General features: G+C 42.1%; 1 protein-coding gene across 1 annotated transcript in view; it reads right to left on the reverse strand.

The window, feature by feature from the left end:
- The window catches only part of LOC115140665 (voltage-dependent N-type calcium channel subunit alpha-1B-like), a 149,550-nt gene that overhangs the window by 87,875 nt on the left and 40,829 nt on the right, over window positions 1–20,846 (reverse strand). Inside the window, 4 exon segments of the mRNA XM_065026553.1 lie at window positions 96–199; window positions 19,236–19,423; window positions 19,678–19,830; window positions 20,091–20,182. Coding sequence (XP_064882625.1) covers window positions 96–199; window positions 19,236–19,423; window positions 19,678–19,830; window positions 20,091–20,182 — 537 coding nt within the window.

Consider the following 20,846-nt stretch of genomic DNA (forward strand, 5'->3'; position numbering starts at 1 on the left):
CCGCATGCTTCATAATAGTGGGCTGTTAACGTCACCTTTCCCACAGACAGAGATAGTGTCATTGGGTCATGGACATGTGTGATGTTGACTCTTACCCAGACAGGACTCCCAGGACCAGATTGAGCATGAAGAAGGATCCGATGATGATGAGGGGGATGAAGTAGAGCCAGTTCCAGGTGTTGCCTGAGGCATCGTTGGCCTGGAGAAGCACACAGAGAGAGAGGAGGAGGATAGACACTTATTTACATTGAAGACGGTGCTTATCGGACATTGTGTTCGGGGATGAAAAATGGTAGCAATAAACAAAACCGTTTTCTTTTGGTGTGCTACAAAAATTCCAAGATCTTGTTTAATTCCTAAATTCATGTTAGTGACGCTAAGAGTAACAGAGAGAAGCGCTGGTGTTTATGAAGCATGTAACACTTTACAGACAGGCCAGATCTTCTCCTAGGCCATTTCAGCGCAGCCCAATGTATATCGTCTGTAATTGCGAGAGGGACCTAGGGCTGCTGAAAAAGCAGGCGAAAACACATAAAAATTGGTGTTTCACACATCCCCCTTCCCCCTCCTCCCACTCCCAGCTGTCTCTAAAACATCTGATCGACTGGATAAACCACCGCGCCCTTCAACCCTGAATGTTTAGCTATGCATCTATTCTGCAAGGCAATATTTTGGCAAGGGAAACACATTAGTAGCAACCTCAGATATGCCAGTTTACTGTATATACTATGAAATGCAAATACATTTTATTCAACACTTCTATTGCTTTTATATGCTTGTGCTACAACATGACAAACATGTTATAAACGTAGATATGGGGGTTAAGTTGAGGGAGACATGATGCTCCCCAGCATGGCTGGCGCACACACTACATGTTGGAGAGTTGCAAGCTGTGAACACACTTGGGACTGAGCCAAGATATTACAACATTTCTGGTGTGTAGAGATCTTTTTCTGCTTGAATTACGACAACTGTACTACTGTACAAAACAAATATATACAAAAAAAATGTAAGAAGAGGAAAAAGCAAAAGCTTTTATTTGAAGTTGATCCCGTTTTTTGTCTGTCAACAGGTTTATGAGAGCCACTCCACTCCAGATCTATCTACTCTAAAAAGGCACGCTTTCAGTAAACTCTCTTAGTTGATATCCCTAGATCATGACATTCAAAACGCAATCCCCCGAGAGATACTGGATTTAATGCTAAGGGGGCAGATTTACTGTCAGTGGGTCTTGGTTTCGAGGTGAAAAAACTCCATGATGATGAAGTCCTAACAGGAGCAGATAGTTAAGCAATGTTTGCCTTTCATTGTGTTTGGGGATGAACAAGAGGCTTAATGGAGAAACGATAGCTTTACTGCTATGATGGACACAATCCACACCTATCGCCGAAGAAATCAATGGGTCCCATTGGAAATACAGACAATAAAAGCTTTATGAGCTTCGAGGGAAAGGAATGGAGAAGGGAAGGTAGGGGGAGCGAGGGGGACCGAGGAAACTGGTGCTGAAGTCATCGCTGGTTCCTGTGGCCTCCTGTGGTGAATTGGATCTGTATGTCATAGTGACATCCAAACCCCCACTGCAACAACGCTTATTCTGTCATTTCTCCACATAAGAGATCTAGGGCCCATATTGTTTTCATGACCCCTGTGAGAAAAGCAGAGAGCCTTAGTGGAGGCTCCTCATCAATTATTAAACCTCATTTCAGCATTAAAAAAGACACTTCTTTCTCCATGTTTGCGGCACAGCAAAAATGATCATTGTTTTCGATGTGACGACGTCTACCACTGAGGGCGATTCCACCGCTGAAAATGAGCTGAGACATAAAGCAGAAGATAATGATCTGTGATGGTGGGTTTTTCCTGCTAAAAGGCACCGCATAGATGTTTAGTCAATAGAATCTAAATAACATAACGCTGCAGCTCTGATCAAATGATCAGAAACCTACTTAGCAGCTTTTACAAATGAAGAGGTGCAGTAAGGTAACGTCATTTCCACCGGCAGTCATATACAGATATATACAATATACAGATCCCTATTCAGATCCCATCGAGATCTAGCCAGAGACGGGAGATACAGCATACACTCCCCTGATCAAACACGGACATGCTTTCTCTTCCTGCTGAAAGGCATCGAAGGATTGCCTGTGAGATGCTTACACATGCAAAACTCCACCACAGGCATGTAAGACAAGCATGCTCCCCTGTGGATTACATTGACAGGAGCAAAACAGGCAGGAAAGACACTACGCTACAAAGAGAAAATCCTTTCTATGGGTATATAAAGGTGTTTCACTTCTTCCCAATCAAATCAAACCTCTCCAGATGAGGCTGTACATGACTGTATGTACTGAACTATTTCTAACGACCCCAATGCACTGCCACTGACTGAATGAGCACAGAGACAATATGTGCTGGGTTAATGTGGACATGCCTGATGAGAGGATAACATGCTGAGCACGCCTGATGAGGAGTCTGGGAAAGAGCAGCAAGCTACTGCACTGTAGCACACCAGACAGACAGCCATTTTACTACTGTCATATTTTACATCGTAGGAATCCAACCATGACAAAGACTGCATTCGTGATGATATCTATCACCTATATACCACTGTTGATGTGGTAGCAGCAGTACATTTGGGCTGTTAAATTTAGAGTGTGGGTTCTGGCCCATGGACAGATGGGAGCAGAGGCATATTGACCCAAAGTTCTCCTTGTGTTCAGGATAACAGGATTATGTTGGAGAGAGCAGAGCCGGGGTCTGACAGGCAGGCTGGAGGAGAGGAGCATTTGTTTCCCATTATCCCCTGGTCTCCTGCAGCTAACGCTCGCCTTCCCTCCTCTCTGCTCCATTCTTTCTCATCAGGCCCCCCAGAGAGAGAGCAGCAGAGCAATATACCGAATGGGAATACCATTTCATACAGCCGGAGTAGTGTGTGTCTCTCTCTAATATAGGCGAGGGCAAGGAACACCATTTTCCAGAATTCAAGAGCCTATAAGAGCAAAGAAAATTTCCATTGTAAACGTGCATTGGAAGTTGTGACTTTTACATTTCAGCACCATGGACAGAGACACATGAAGCCATGTCGTCTTTCTCACTCTGTCTTTTGTTACTGGCTGCTGTTGCACCAATGAGCTAACTAACACACCCTCTGTTGCATGGGGTCATTTTAGATTTCAGCACCATGGACATACACTATATAGCTATGTTTGTTTTCCTATCATTTTGTTTTTCCATCATTGCCTGCAGTCTATGAAAAGTGTCAGGAGGAGACTATTCCATTCTTACACAAATGATTTTTTCACTGCTGCCCCAGTGCAGTAGAAGCTAACCCACCCAGACAGGCGGGGCTCTCTCTGTTGCATGGAGTCTTCATCCATCTCTACTCCCTGAGGGGCTATTTTTAATCATTTAACCAGTGATTAATCAATACAGCAATGTGACTAGCAAAGCAAGGAGCAGCAGGCTGGGTGACACAACTGAACTGCACAGAATACTGACTCATCTTCTATTTACACAGACTCAACAGTTTACAACCAACACCCTCCCAACAGGTTCATATGTCCAGCTAACTAAAGGTAAACAAGTAAAGTTACTAAATAATCACATAATAGTAGAGTCTAGGCTACTTATTATACCATTCCTTGAAATGTTCTCCCCCCCCCTATGACAGAGGCTAAACACATACAGTGGGGCAAAAAAGTATTTAGTCAGCCACCAATTGTGCAAGTTCTCCCACTTAAAAAGATGAGAGAGGACTGCAATTTTCATCATAGGTACACTTCAACTATGACAGACAAAATGAGAAAAAAAAAGCTAATAAATTCAGAAAAAAACCTACAATGTGATTTTCTGGACTTTATTTTCTCATTTTGTCTGTCATAGTTGAAGTGTACCTATGCTGAAAATTACAGGCCTCTCTCATCCTTTTAAGTGGGAGAACTTGCACAATTGGTGGCTGACTAAATACTTTTTTGCCCCACTGTACATGTGTCACAACAGCAGCTGGTGACAGATAAACAGAGATGTGGACTTTGGCTTAAAGAATAGAGGGAATAGAGGCAACACCTAAAGCCGTCACCCCAATAGCAGCCATCAATCCAGGGGAGTTAATGTGGTTTTAACCTCTTGAACATCTGGGGGCAGTATTTCATTTTTGGATGAAAAACGTTCCCGTTTTAAACAAGATATTTTGTATAAACAAGATATTTTGCACGAAAAGATGCTCGACTATGCATATAATTGACAGCTTTGGAAAGAAAACACTCTAACGTTTCCAAAACTGCAACTGTGTTTCCAATGTCTCCTTATATGGCTGTGAATGCGCAAGGAATGAGCCTACACTTTCTGTCGTTTCCCCAAGGTGTTTGCAGCATTGTGACGTATTTGTAGGCATATCATTGGAAAATTGACCATAAGAGACTACATTTACCAGGTGTCCGCTCGGTGTCCTCCGTCGAAACTATTGCGTAATCTCCAGCTGCGTGCATTTTTCCATTTTGAACAGAGGAGAAACCAAACTGCAACGAGTGATTTATCATCGAATAGATATGTGAAAAACACCTTGAGGATTGATTCTAAACAACGTTTGCCATGTTTCTGTCGATATTATGGAGTTAATTTGGAAAAAAGTTTGCGTTGTAATGACTGAATTTTCGTTTTTCTTTCTTAGCCAAACGTGATGAACAAAACGGAGCGATTTCTCCTGCACATAATATTTTTGGAAAAACTGAACATTTGCTATCTAACTGAGAGTCTCCTCATTGAAAACATCCGAAGTTCTTCAAAGGTAATCGATTTTATTTGAATGTTTTTCTTGTTTTTGTGAAAATGTTGCCTGCTGAATGCTAGGCTTAATGCTATGCTAGCTATCAATACTCTTACACAAATGCTTGTGTAGCTATGGTTGAAAAGCATTTTTTGAAAATCTGAGATGACAGTGTTGTTAACAAAAGGCTAAGCTTGTGAGCCAATATATTTATTTCATTTGCGATTTTCATTAATAGTTAACGTTGCGTTATGGTAATGAACTTGAGGCTATAATTACGCTCCCGGATACGGGATTGCTCGTCGCAACAGGTTAATGGTTAACACATCACAGCATTGAGGACAGTGGTCATTCAGAGCGTGGCAGCAAATACATTGAATGGCTTAAAAACTGTGCAAACATCAGGAGAATCTGATCTGTTCTTAACAGTGAGGGTAAACAGGACAACTGAAATTGTTGAAAGAATTGGCATTTCTTGTGAAAAGATGGCAACAGGGATTGAGAGAGGACAAATCTGGTGACAGACATATCTAGATGGACTGCATCTATCACACAGCCTCCTCCCCTCTGCCTCCCCTCCTCCCTCCCTCCACCTGCGTTGTAAACATAGTGTTATCCGTTGCCAGGATTCCATCAGAGGAACTGGAAGAGAGCCCTCTTTTTACAGGTGGTTTGGGATATATATCTGAGTCCCATGGAGCCCAGTGCTGTGCTGGGCTAGGACCCTCTCTCCCGGGCCAAGCCGCTACCTGGCCTTTCTATATCTGGACTAGACTGGACTAGACTGGACTAGACTGCACTGGACCTCACAGGAGGGAAATCAGGGAAATATACAATGGATGGAAGACATCTTAGACCAATTTTTCACATGTTGAGCATGTATTTTGTCCTTCAAGCCTCAATGAGGCTTTGCAGAGAAAAGCTACACTTAACCACTGCCCTGTCACCCTTGACATTTTAGAGCTAACACACACATCGGCCCAGTCTCCCCACTAGGGAGAAGGGAGCAGGCAATAGCATGGTATCAGGCTGGAGGTACACTTGTGTTCATCTGAGAGAGCCAGGCCTGTAAACACAGCAAGGTCTCTCTCTCTCTCTGCTGCACTGCCATTTGATAGGGCCAAAACAGCACTGTGCTACTGTTATTGTATCAGGGACCTTTTACTACTATTTACTACTGATGGCTTTGGATTTCTGAACTTTAAATATTATTCATCATTAGTTATAATAGAGACACGAGGGGTGCCATAGCTGAGGGTCTACACCAGATGTGAACGGATAGCTGTAGGAGGAAGGTATATGGGTGGGTGCAATTAAGCTTGGAATGTACTGAGTGTAGGGAAAACGATCACATGTGGCATTGGTAAGGGGAGAGAGCCATGGATTAGTGAGGAAGGGGGTTGAGGTCAGGTCAGGTCCCGTTAAGGGGAAAGGAACAATTTATTGCCCGTATCACTTAGTTTCCTGCCTAGCAATAAAGATACAATGTTTGGCGAGAAGGAGGAAACTCCACCCAACGTGAGGTACATATACCACCACAATAGTAAACATGTTTTTGTCGGTTCAGCTGTTCGATCCTCTGGGAAGAATAAACTTGGTTTAAGCTTTCATAGTGTCCGTCGAGCTCTTACTCTGATAATTAGAACCGGACACTACATAGAAGCCCACAGAGAAGGATATTTATCACCAGGAGAGCAGAGGATTGATGGGCTTAATAGGGAGAGAAGGGAACACGAACAAGATAATTGAGTGTCAGTTTAGTAGTCTTGTGATGTAGGCTATTTGTGATTTTGCTATCTATTGTAAATATGCTAGGTTTGTGTATGCTAAATGTCATTAAAAAAAGCATGAATGGATATAAAAGGATCATAAATATTTATGATCTTTCTATATCCATACATGTTTTTTTATTAAATCTCACGTAGGCTAGTATCAAACTTTGCTGTGGGGTCGTGGACACTGTATGCACGGTTATTTGAGCTATCTGATTGTCCAGCGTGGTAGGCACACTTGATTTAGCCACAGCTCTCCTGGTTTGTCCCTTCAGGCAAATGAAATGGTTCAAAATGGAAACACTTGGCCTACCCGGCACCTGACACAGGGCTTCTGAATCAAGTGCAACTACCAACAACAGCGCAAGACAAAATAAAAAAATAAAAGCGCAAGCCTTTATCGTTGTCTTTTCTGCCTTGAAGATCAACCGGTCGATCGGACCGGTTTGTGACCACTGTATTAGAGTGTGCAGCTTTTCCTTTGATTTTAAAGTCTATGGGCTCTATTATAACAAACCTAATGCTAATAATGGTAAATATTAGCGCTGGCGATGGCACTATAGGTCTGGGGTTGTGTCCGAAATATTTATGCTATTTTCACAGCAGGAAGAATGAACGTAAAAGCTGACTCTTTTTTTCACCTTTATTTAACTAGGCAAGTCAGAGAAGAACTAATTATTATTTGCAATGATGGACTACCAGGTTACACCTGCCTTGTTCAGGGGCAGAACGGAAGATTTGTACCTTGTCAGCAACCTTTCGGTTACTGGCCCAATGCTCTAATCACTAGGCTACTTGCCGCCCCAATAGGCTAAGAGAATGATGAGCGGATGTCGTCAACCTTCTTTTCAAAGTGGTTGACAAAGTCGTCCTCAGAGAGGGAGGAGGGAGGGGGTGGAGAATTAAGGAGGGAGGAGAAGGTGGACTAGTTTCTTAGGGTTAGAGGCAGAAGCTTGAAATTTAGAGTGATAGAATGTGGCTACAGCAGATACAGAAGTAGAGAAGGTAGAGAAGAGGGTGGAAGGATGATAGGTCCTGCGGAAGTTTAGTTTTCCTCCAGTTTCGCTTAGCTGCCCACAGCCCTGTTCTGTAAGCTCGCAATGAGTCACTCAGCCACACGGAGCAGGAGGGGAGGCCGAGCCTGCCAGGAGGAAAGGGGACAGTGCGAGTCATAGGATTCGGAAAGGGAGGAGAGAGGCAGAATCAGGAGACCAGAGAAGGACTTAGCAGAAGGGAGAGATGATAGGATAGAAGAGGAGAGTGTAGTAGGCAAGAGAGAGAGAAGATTGCGACGGCGCATGACCATCTGGGTAAGGGCTGAGTGGCTAGGGTTGGAGGAAAGGGAGACAGAAAAGGGATCAAAGACCTGGACGGGGGTTGCAATGAGATTAGAAGGCGAGCAGCCTCTAGTAACGATGAGGTCAAGCATATTGCCTGCCTTGTGAGTGGGAGGGGACTGGGAACAGGGTGAGGTCAAAAGAGAGAGTTGGAAAGAAATGAATAGGAGGCAGACGTCAGGAGGTTGAAGTCGCCAAGTACAAAGAGTGGTGAACCATCGTCGTGAAATGAGCTTATCAAGGTGTCAAGCTCATTGAGGAACTCTAAGGGCACCGGATGGGCGATAGATGGCAACAATGTTACGCTTGAGTGGTCAAGTGACAGTGACATCATGAAATTCAAATGAGGAGATGGACAGGTGAGAGAGGGAGAAAAGAGTAGACCTGTGCCACCATTGCGACGACCAGATGCTCTCGGACTATGAGACAAAATGTAGTCAGATGAAGAGAGAGCAGCTGGAGTAGCAGTGTTCTCTGGGGTGATCCATGTCTCTGTCAGGAGACAGTAGCTGAAGGGCAGTTTTAACTGAGGTTCTTGATCGCAGCTCAGCAATTCCAAACGCTGCCAGAGACACAGACTTCCACATGGGTTGTGCGCGCAGGGTACACTCAATTTGAAAAGTTGCAGTCAAGGGGTGGGGAGCGTCTGTAAAGTATATAGGGAGAATAGTGAACAAGTATAGAAAACAAACACATAGTTCCCAAAGCTACAAATGAGCAAAATGAGATCATCTGAAAATAACAAGGTAAGAGATACTGAAGTGAGAGAGTGGGATAGAGACTTCCTCTCTTTCCGTCCTCTAACAACTCCGCAGAACAACTCAGCAGAACCGTGTTAGTTTTGCGATGAGACCGCCGCTGACAAAACAGGGGAGAATGAAGTACTAATACTAATTGCTAATTGCCTTGAAAAGATGAAGAGCACACCTCCCGGTACTAATTGCTGATTAATAACTAGGAGTGGAGAAACCACTCCACATCCAATACAGCCACTGATTACCAAAACAACAACAGTCACAAATTGCCCTGCCCCTTAATCCTGGTTGATCTGTCAACAATCATTTGCAAGTTAATAGCAGTCAGCAGTTCACACACCAAGTAGGCTACTGGGAAGACAGATAGCACTTAAAGTAGTTGGCCTGCGCTAGCAAAAACACAGTACTAAACAACAGCAGATAAAGACTACAATTCTACGTATCACTCCTGGACATATCAGGCGTCCTGTAGCTCTAGAATTAAGCACTATTCACTACTGATAAGAAAAAGACAGTGAATAATTGGAATCAAATTCTAATCCAAAGGCTATGTCTAAATATACCATAGCTACATGCACTGTAATTGCTCCCCATGGGCATATAATATTAAAGCAATGTAGACTATGGAGGGTTTTAGGCACATCCAAACGTTTCACCGGAGCTAGACAAAGATCCAATGTAAAGAGAAATGGGGAATGTCCACTCACCGTTCCACTGCTCCCAAATGTAATATTTTATAAACATCAAGGAACCTTCACAGATCTCATTCTCACTTCTATAGATTTAGCAGACGGCTCCACAATTGCATTGCATGTGAGCCATGGACGTTCTCACAAAGCCAAAGGATGGTCAATCATTCTTAGAAGTTTGGTTTGTAATCAAAACAAACAAAAAAAAACAGGCAATTTGTTTTTATTTTTACTACAACATTTCTTAATAGGATGGTGTCAGATTCATGATATCATAAATCACATCTCTCGTTCCATGAGCATAAGTCTCTGTGTGCACACATACTGTAGGCCTAAATGTCATTACGTATGACACTCACAGAACCGGACCGCCGAATGTTGAAGCTCGTAGCGCATACAAATCGTCTGTCCGAGGTTGTAACACTCACTACAGAGTTCCAAACTGCCTCTGGAAGCAATGTCAGCACATAAACTGTTTGTTGGGAGCTTCTTGAAATGGTTTTCCATGGCCGAGCAGCTGCACACACGCCTAATATCACCATGCACAATTCCAAGCATCGGCGTGATGAATCACGCTTCAGCATCTGGCAGTCCGACTGACGCTACCTGCTCCAATGCATATTGCCAACTGTAAAGTTTGGTGGAGGAGGAATAATGGTCTGGGGCTATTTTCCATGGTTCGGGCCCCTTAGTTCCAGTGAAGGAAAATCTTAACGCTACAGCATACGACATTCTAGAGGATTCTGTGCTTCCAACTTTGAGGCAACAATTTGGGGAAGGCCTTTTCCTGTTTCAGCATGACAATGTCCCCATGCACAAAGCGAGGTCCATACAGAAATGGTTTGTCGAGATCAATGTGGAAGAACTTGAGTGTGCCAAGAGTGCAAAGCTGTCATCAAGGCAAAGGGTGGCTACTTTGAAAAATGTCAAATCTAAAATATATTTTGATTTGTTTAACACTTTTTTGTTTACTACATGATTCCATATGTGTTATTTCATAGTTTTGATGTCTTCACTATTTTCTACAATGTAGAAAATAGTCTAAATAAAGAAAAACCATTGAATGAGTAGGTGTGTCCAAACGTTTGACTGGTATTGTGTATGTACATATATATTATTTACATAAGTGTTCGGGATGAAAAAACCCCAACATGTTACCAAGATTATTATTATTTTTAAATATTGTTTATCAGTTATTGTAAGTACAAAATTGAAAATATGTTAGCTTCTATGTTAGCAGTAAACATCCATATGATTAGGCCCCATTCGGAAAGGGTAATTGAAACAACAAAACAGAGATTTTTTTTTTTGACTATCCCAAGATGACATCAGAAAGATTGAACCACAGAGATACAATATAATACCATTTATTTCTGTGGATCGAAACATCCAATCTGAGCCCGCTCTACCATGCTATCTGAGTGTCCCATCTGCTGGGCTGTCTGAGACGTAGGAGAAGCAGTTATCAGGGCTGATGGATGACGAGGCTGATGATGTGAACACAGGTTCCTAACGTGGACAGACAGACAGACAGACAGACAGACAGACAGACAGACAGACAGACAGACAGACAGACAGACAGACAGACAGACAGACAGACAGACAGACAGACAGACAGACAGACAGACAGACAGACAGACAGACAGACAGAGACAGGAAATGAGACGTGCCAACAACGGCTGTCTCTCCGCCCTAACACCTCAATCAGAAACAGCAGCCTTCACATTTGAGCAGACCTCCTGAACTGAAGGCCACATTACCAGGCTGTCAGTTAGACCAGGCAAAGACAGGGCAGCCTTGTGATGAATAGGATGATCTTAGCCTGTCCTCCTGTGCTCAAAGGCTAATTCTGGATTAACAGACACTAATTTAATGGGATTATTAATCATGCTAATTGTGACACTGTCTAATGCTGTCGGGGAAAGGTGGGAAATATGCCCCACAATATTGTAGACAGCAGTGGTGGTCAGTACCATTAAGATGAGGGAGGACAATTTATTTTTATGAGCATGGCCTTATTTCTATTACAACATAATGGGTGACTGTCATTCATATTCCATTCAGTCAGTTCAATGTAACAGTAATAGATTTAGGCTACTACATGATACACAAATTGTCCCTATACCCATCACGAGGTTGCTACAACCTAGCACATGATTGAAAGTTTACAAAGTAAGTGCACACAGGTTGAGAGACACAATTGAAGACACAAACAGTGACACATGGACAGACAGTGACATTCACCCCCCTTGGCATTTTTCCTATTTTGCTGCCTTATACGCTGGAATTAAATTGGATTTTTGGAGTTGTATCATTTGATTTATACATTATGCCTACCACTTTGAAGAGCAAAATATATTTTTTTTAGTGTGAAAAAAACAAGAAATAAGACAGAAACAGAACATCAGCATGCATAACTATTCACCCCCCAGTCTCAAATTAAAAAAAAAGACTGAAACAGGTTTCCCTCAATAATTTCCCTGTATTTAGCACCATCCATCATTCCTTCCATTCTGACCAGTTTCCCAGTCCCTGCCGATGAAAAACATCCCCAGAGCATAATGCTGCCACCGCCATGCTTCAAGGTGGGGATGGTATTCTCGGGGTGATGAGAGGTGTTGGGTTTGCGTCAGACCTAGCGTCCCCGATGGCCAAAAAGCACAATTTGTGTCTCATCTGACCAGAGTACCTTTTTCCATATGTTTGGGGAGTCTCCCACATGCTGTTTCTCAAACACCAAACGTTTGCTTATTTTTTTCTGGCCACTCTTCCGTAAAGCCCAGTTCTGTGGAGTGTACGGCTTAAAGTGGTCCTATGGACAGATACTCCAATCTCCGCTGTGGAGCTTTGCAGCTCCTTCAGGGTTATCTTTGGTTTCTTTGTTGCCTGTCAGATTCATGCCCTCCTTGCCTGGTCCGTGAGTTTTGGTGGGTGGCCCTCTCTTGGTGGGTGGCCCTCTTGTGGTGCCATATTCTTTCCATTTTTGAATAATGAATTTAATGGTGCTCCGTGGGATGTTCAAAGTTGCTGATATTTTATTTATAACCCAACCCTGATCTGTACTTCTCCACAACTTTGTCCCTGACCTGTTTGGAGAGCTCCTTGGACTTCATGGTGCTGCTTCCTTGTTGGTGCCCCTTGCTTAGTGGTGTTGCAGATTCTGGGGCCTTTCAGAACAGGTGTATAGATACTGAGATCATGTGACAGATCATGTGACACTTAAATAAAGTCCACCTGGGTGCAATCTAACTCATTATGTGACTTCTGAAGGTAATTGGTTGCACCAGATCTTATTCAGGGGTTTCATAGCAAAGGGGGTGAATACATATGCACGCACCACTTTTTCATTTTTTTTCTTTTATCATTTTTAAACAAGAACAAGTTTTCTTTCATTTCACTTCACCAATTTGGATAATTTTGTGTATGTCCATTACATGAAATCCCCCCAAAAATCTATTTAAATTACATGTTGTAATGCAACAAAATTGGAAAAACACCAAGGGGGTGAATACTTTTGCAAGGCACTGTATAGGATGTAATCATTAGTCCAACAGTTGCCGATGAGAGTTTCTATTGGACAATTTGTATGAAATTCAGTGAGGAGGATGGTCCCTCCCCCTTCCTCTTCTGAGGAGTCTCAACTTGTAGGCAGAGTTGTTAATCTGTATTATTAGGGAGTGAACCAAGCAGTGTAGAATATTGAAAACTGCTACTGAATCAACAGTGGATCAACTTCAGTAGGTATCACATGTATTGAATTGGAGTAACAGGCAGAGGAATGTGATATCTCATCAACCATCATGACCTCTGATAGTCTGTCCCTCTCAGCATTCTGAGCATGCCTCTTCTCCCTCCTCTCTCCATTTCTGTGAATCGAGAGGTGAAGAGCTGGGGAGCTGGAGAGCATCGTTCTCAGCTGGTAGACTCCTCCCTCTGCCAGCGTTGGGACAGCAGCAGCCTGGCACCATGTTGGCCAGCGTCAGGGAAGAGAGAGGCAGGGTAAAGCGTTGGGCGCCAGAAGACTGGCATATGCTGCTCCCCGTCAGGCATGGCAGCAGTGGGAATGGAGCAGAGTGGGCATGAAGCTGGGAATGAGATGCCACAGGTGGCAATCCTGGCTGTTTCTGAAAGAGCCACCTTCATATAGAAGACAGGCTGCATGGATGCGCATGCTTTAACATGGAGACTACTGTATTCACACACCATGCTCCTTTCAGCTAATTATCATTTCCTATCAACTATTGGGGCTCAGTAACTGTTGATTAAAATTGCTGTAGACAATCCCGCTAAGAGAGGAATACATTCTGAATGCAAAGGTATCTAAAACCACACACAGAAAGTCTTATTGCAAAATCGTAGACTGTCCCTAGGGCTGTGGCGGTCACGTAATTTCGTCATTCGTAGATTGTCAAGCAAATAACTGTCGGTCTCACGCTAATTGACCGTGAATGATCATAAACACATTTAGCATCTCCTTGCTTCCACACATAGCCTACAAGCCACTGATGCAGACCTTTGGAACATCTACATTTTAAAAAGTCTAATAAATCCATGTAATATAACCTACACCTTCACAATAAATGCATTATTTATTTTAGACAGGTCTAAAGAAAAATGATAGGTGGAAATTGTAGTCTATTTCAGAAGAACAGAATCGCATACTCTGAGTTACCTTATGTTAGATCCTGATCTGGCTATGCCATATGGCTGTGGGCTATCCTAGTTCATTTAACAGACAAGATTTGGTTAGAATTCCGTGGCATTATTTTATAGTATGAAGAATACAATTGAACAAAGCTGAATAAATAGAAAGGATATTTTCTCCAAACGATTTGAGGGAGTGCGCACACACGGCTATTCTGTGTTGAGCAAATAAATAGGTATTCCTACATGCTTAATTTAGAGTTATTCATTTTTTATGGCTGCAGGGGCAGTATTGAGTAGCTTGGATGAAAAGGTGCCCATTGTAAACGGCCAGCTCCTCAGTCTCAGTTGCTAATATATGCATAGTAGTATTAGTATTGGATAGAAAACATTCTGAAGTTTCTAAAACTGTTTGAATTATGTATGTGAGTATAACAGAACTCCTATTGCAGGCAAAAACCTGAGAAATTCCACTTCCTGTTTGGATTTTCTCTGGGGGTGGCAGATTTTCAACCAAGCGCTCATTGAAATTACAGCGAGATATGGATGAGTTTTCACTTCCTACGCCTTCCACTAGATGTCAACAGTCAATAGAACTTTGTCTGATGACTCTAATGTAAAGGGGAGTCGAATGAGACAGGAAATAGTCACCACTGCCACGAGTTGACCATGCTTTCACCATGCGCGTTCACAGGGGAAGGACCTGCATTCCACCGGTCATCTGAAGTCATTCTAATTATCTGGTTGGAATGTTATTCAAGATATATGTAAACAACATTCTAAAGATTGTTTCAGTACATCGTTTGACATGTTTCTACTGACTGTTACGGAACATTTGGACATTTCGTCACGTTATAGTGGACGCTCTTTGTGACTTTGGAATTGTTTACTAAACGCGCTAACCAAAGTAGCTAATTGGACATAAATAACGGACATTTTCGAACAAATCAAGCATTTATTGTGGACCTGGGATTCCTAGGACTGCATTCTGATGAAGTTCATCAAAGGTAAGGAAACATTTATCATGTATTTTCTGGTTTCTGTTGACTCTAACATGGCTGCTAATTTGGCTACTGTTCTGAGCTCCGTCTCAGATTATTGCATGGTGTGCTTTGTCCGTAAACTTATTTTGAAATCTGACACAGCGGTTGCATTAAGGAGAGGTATATCTATAATTCCATGTGTATAACTTGTATTATCATCTACATTTATGATGAGTATTTCTGTTGAAACGATGTGGCTATGCAAAATCACTTGATGTTTTTGGAACTAGTGAATCTAATACGCCAATGTAAACTCAGATTTTTAAAATAAAAATATGAACTTTATCAAACAAAACATGCATGTATTGTGTAACATGAAGTCATATGAGTGTCATCTGATGAAGATAATTCAAGGTTAGTGATTCATTTTCTCTATTTCTGCTTTTTGTGAATGCTATATTTCACTGGAAAATGGCTGTGTTTATTGTGGTTTGGTGGAGACCTAACATAACCGTTTGTAGTGCTTTCGCTGAAAAGCCTATTTGAAAATCGGACACTTTGGTGGGATTAACAACAAGATTAACTTTAAAATGATATCAGACACATGTATGTTTTAGGAATTGTAATTATGAGATTTCTGTGGTTTGAATTTGGCGCCCTCCATTTTCACTAGTAGTTGTCATATCCATCCCGTTAGCGGGATTACAGCCATAACAAGTTAACCTCTTGAACCTCTGGGGGCAGTATTTCATTTTTGGATGACAAACGTTCCCGTTTTAAACAAGATATTTTGTCACGAAAAGATGCTCGACTATGCATATAATTGACAGCTTTGGAAAGAAAACACTCTGACGTTTCCAAAACTGCAAAGATATTGTCTGTGAGTGCCACAGAACTAATGCTACAGGCGAAACCAAGATGAAATTTCATAAAGGAAGTGAGCCAGATTTTTGAGGCGCAGTGTTCCAATGTCTCCTTATATGGCTGTGAATGCGCAAGGAATGAGCCTACACTTTCTGTCGTTTCCCCAAGGTGTTTGCAGCATTGTGACGTATTTGTAGGCATATCATTGAAAAATTGACCATAAGAGACTACATTTACCAGGTGTCCGCTCGGTGTCCTCCGTCGAAACTATTGCGTAATCTCCAGGTGCGTGCATGTTTCCATTTCGAACAGAGGAGAAACCAAACTGCCACGAGTGACTTATCATCGAATAGATATGTGAAAAACACCTTGAGGATTGATTCGAAACAACGTTTGCCATGTTTCTGTCGATATTATGGAGTTAATTTGGAAAAAAGGTTGCGTTGTAATGACTGAATTTTTTGGGTTTTTTTCTCAGCCAAACGTGATGAACAAAAACGGAGCGATTTCTCCTACACAAATAATATTTTTGGAAAAACTGAACATTTGCTATCTAACTGAGAGTCTCCTCATTGAAAACATCTGAAGTTCTACAAAGGTAAATTATTTTATTTGAATGTTTTTTTTGTTTTGGTGAAAATGTTGCCTGCTGAATGCTAGGCTTAATGCTATGCTAGCTATCAATACTCTTACACAAATGCTTGTGTAGCTATGGTTGAAAAGCATTTTTTGAAAATCTGAGATGACAGTGTTGTTAACAAAAGGCTAAGCTTGTGAGCCAATATATTTATTTCATTTCATTTGCGATTTTCATTAATAGTTAACGTTGCGTTATGGTAATTAGCTTGAGGCTATAATTACGCTCCCGGATACGGGATTGCTCGTCGCAACAGGTTAATGACAAAATGAAAATAGTGTTTTAGACATTTTTGCAAATGTATTGAAAACAAAAAACTGAAATATTACATACGTTTTTTTTTAAAGCGAAGGGGTCTCAATATTTTCCGAATGCACTGTATATGTGAAATTTGTTTTGATTTATAATGGACCCTTAATCATGCACCTCTCTTGAAACAGGGGCAGGGGAAATTACATGTTACGCTTTCCCATGGTTCATTTTCATGCCAGCCAGGTAGGCTATACTCCTGTTGTATGCAATGTGCTTAATATTAGGAAAGTTGAGAAATAAATATAGTAGGCCTTGCCTATGGAAAGCTGATGAGATCCTCCTCTTTTTAGTAGAGGCCATCACTCTGTTTTCTGGCTCAATTGAATAGCCTATAGAAATGTTGCACAACATGAGCTCTCATGAAGTGTTTGATTTTTGATTACATTTGCATTGATGTCAGAGTGATTAGAGGGACAGTGGAGTGCTGAACAAGGCAGTGGGCAAGTTTGGTAAGCTACTAAAGACCATCAGCAGCATCAGAGCTTGGAGAATCCTAATTAGCGTGACTAAACGGTGACAAGGAATGTGACTGCCTTCATAACTCGTGACCGTGGGTGTGGCGGTAATATGGTCACCGCAACAGCCCTCCTGTCAGCCTATCCTGGTTGGTTGAGTGCGTCACAAGCCTTGGGAGAAAGAGGCCAAATTGAAATCCTGGGAAACAATTATTTGACATCAAAGAAGTCGGCAACATCCCCCCCCCCTGCCCCGCCTTTCCAGGCTTTCAGCAACAAAACAGCTATTGAGTAATCAGATCCCAATCCGAAGACAGACCTACTATAAAATCACTGCTCCACATTTTGTGGAGAATAAGCACACTGTCTTCCCAATAGAGCCATTCAATATTTCATGTTGTTACACAATCATTTCCTTTTTAATGATCTAATTGTGACTCTTATGCAAATGTCACAGGCTGTGATTTGTTGGAGACCTTGAGTCTGTCCCTAACATGAATCAGCCCCATGACTCATCCTTCCCCATCCAGCAGGTTCCAAGTGTACTGGAGTCTCTGTCTCTGTCTAATAATGTATCCAGGGTGCACTGGAAACTGAGACCGTACCACAACCCATACACTCCGTAACCAGTTCACATGTCATGATTAAATCTTCTCTCACAGCAGTCCTTTTTCACAACAGATGACACAAAACTTTGAGATCATTGTCTTTGAGATGCATTGTATTGCCATAGTGAATAACATAGTGATCCATTTTTTACATTTTGCTTTTGAGTCATGTAGCAGACGCTCTTATCCAGAGTGATTTACAATTAGTGCATTCATCTTAACTTCTTCGATATAGGAGGCGCTCTTTTAATTTTTGGATAAAAAAACGTTCCCGTTTTAAACAAGATATTTTGTCACAAAAAGATGCTCGACTATGCATATAATTGACAGCTTTGGAAAGAAAACACTGACGTTTCCAAAAATGCAAAGATATTATCTGTGAGTGCCACAGAACTGATGCTACAGGCGAAACCAAGATGAAATTTCAAACAGGAAATGGCCCAGATTTTGAAGGCGCTTTGTTCCAATGTCTCCTTATATGGCTGTGAATGCGCCAGGAATGAGCCTACACTTTGTCGTTTCCCCAAGGTGTCTGCAGCATTGTGACGTATTTGTAGGCATATCATTGGAAGATTGACCATAAGAGACTACATTTACCAGGTGCCCGCTTGGTGTCCTCCGTCAAAATTATTGCGTAATCTCCAGCTGCGTGCATTTTTCCATTTACTTCAGAGGAGAAACTCAACTGCCACGAATGATTTATCATCGAATAGATATGTGAAAAACACCTTGAGGATTGATTCGAAACAACGTTTGCCATGTTTCTGTCGATATTATGGAGTTAATTTGGAAAAAAGTTTGGCGTTGTAATGACTGAATTTTCAGGGTTTTTTCATAGCCAAACGTGATAAACAAAACGGAGCGATTTCTCCTACACAAATAATCTTTTTGGAAAAACTGAACATTTGCTATCTAACTGAGAGTCTCCTCATTGAAATCATCCGAATTATTTCTGTGAAAATGTTGCCTGCTGAATGCTAGGCTTAATGCTATGCTAGCTATCAATACTCTTACACAAATGCTTGTGTAGATATGGTTGAAAAGCATATTTTGAAAATCTGAGATGACAGTGTTGTTAACAAAAGGCTAAGCTTGTGAGCCAATATATTTATTTCATTTGCGATTTTCATGAATAGTTAACGTTGCATTATGGTAATGAGCTTGAGGCTATGATTACGCTCCCGGATACGAGATTGCTCGACGCAAGAAGTTAAGATAGCTGGGAAAGAGAACAACATATCAGAGTCGTAGCGAGCACATTTTCACTCAATAAAGCAGCAAAGTCAGGGCTAGCAGGAACATATAAATTATTTTGGTGGGGTGGGGGTTCAGAGATCCCTCATGCTTGAGTCTGAAATCGGCATTGTTGTCAGTGCGATATCACAGGCAAATGTTATGTATAGGGGGAACTCACATTATAGAGGATGTCCACCCATCCCTCCATGGTGATGCACTGGAAGACAGTCAGAATAGCAAAGAGGATGTTGTCGAAGTTGGTGATGCCGTAGTTGGGGCCGATCCAGTATTCCTGACACACAGTGCCATTCTCACAGGTCCTCGCTGGAGCCTCCATACCACAGGGGAACTCTGCTGCCTGCTCACCTGAGACACACACACAAACACGCGCAGGTACACACACAGAGGAATGTACAGTACATTGCATTTAAGTAACTTAGCAGACACTCTTATTCAGAGTAGTGACTGCATACATTTCGTATTGTATCTCTTAACAGGGCCATTTCTGATACAAGACCCAAGGTGTGGCCATCCTCCTTTCCCTGAGAGGGGACTTCTTAACCTGTTCTTGCAGTTACACAAAGTGACTAAGATTTCATAGCGATGTGCATTGCGCATACCTGTATCAGTACTGAAGCAGGTCCGGTGGAACTTGCCCATGTAAAAGTCCAGGCCGATGATGGCGAACATGAGGATAGCAAAGAAGAGCAGCATACCGATCTGCAGCAGAGGCACCATGGCTTTCATGATGGACTTCAGAACCACCTGAAGACCTGAGATAGAGCACGTTTTCACTTCACTCCCTCCCATGTTATAGTATTAACGTTGGTCATGGGAGAGACCCCAAATGGCTCTTTAAGTTCCTCTGTTTAACATTTCCTGTTATCCAAATGACATATGACGACATAACCAAAAAGGTCATGTATAACTAGATATTTGAATGCTTGGATGACAAACTTACAAGAATAAACACATCCAAACAGAACATTGTTGTTGGTTTTTTTCGCAGTGATTCCAGAGTCATTGTACTTACTAGGGATTCCAGACACCAGTTTCAGTGGCCTCAGGACCCGTACTGCCCTCAGAGTTCTCAAGTCAAAGTCTGCTCCCACTGTAGCCAGCATCCTGTTAACAAACAAACAGACCTGGAGATGAACAATCAGACTGACAATACTACAATCTGTGCAACCATCCATCATAAACACACATCGTATCATTGACATTATGAACGATTGAGGGAAGTCAAGATCATCAATAGCAAATCTCCAAACATTGCATTCCTGATAAATAAACAGGAATTATTAGCTTGTGAGTGTACAACTTTCTCCAGCATTCATGAGGAACTTGCATGTGATATAAATCTAAATGTCTCTGAAAATGAGGTCCTACGTTTTGTATTACCTAAAACTACAGGGGTTATCATGTGCTGTGTGTCTGACACTCGTGTGTTAATTGAGTATCGGCAGGGCTGATTTAGAATACATAACTACAGCATCTTACGCATCTACAGGGACAGAGAGACAGTGTGGAGAATGCGAATGACTTCATATGGACGTTGATATGCAGAGGGGGCACTGACACAGAGAAAGTGGATAGCAGCACAGTACACATGACTTCAGATCTCCACTTTCCCTGTAGGTTTCAGGAGAACTCTTATTCAAATGTGTGGTGCTCCTCTCCCTGGTGGCCAGTTTCAGGCTGAGCCGGTGAAAAGCAGCAGCATTTCCTCATTCTCCTGGGCGTCTGACTGCATAATCAAGACACGTCTGCCTAAAACTTCACCCCCATC

The sequence above is a fragment of the Oncorhynchus nerka genome, linkage group LG13 (assembly GCF_034236695.1).
Source record: "Oncorhynchus nerka isolate Pitt River linkage group LG13, Oner_Uvic_2.0, whole genome shotgun sequence".
NCBI classification, from domain to species: Eukaryota; Metazoa; Chordata; class Actinopteri; order Salmoniformes; family Salmonidae; genus Oncorhynchus; species Oncorhynchus nerka.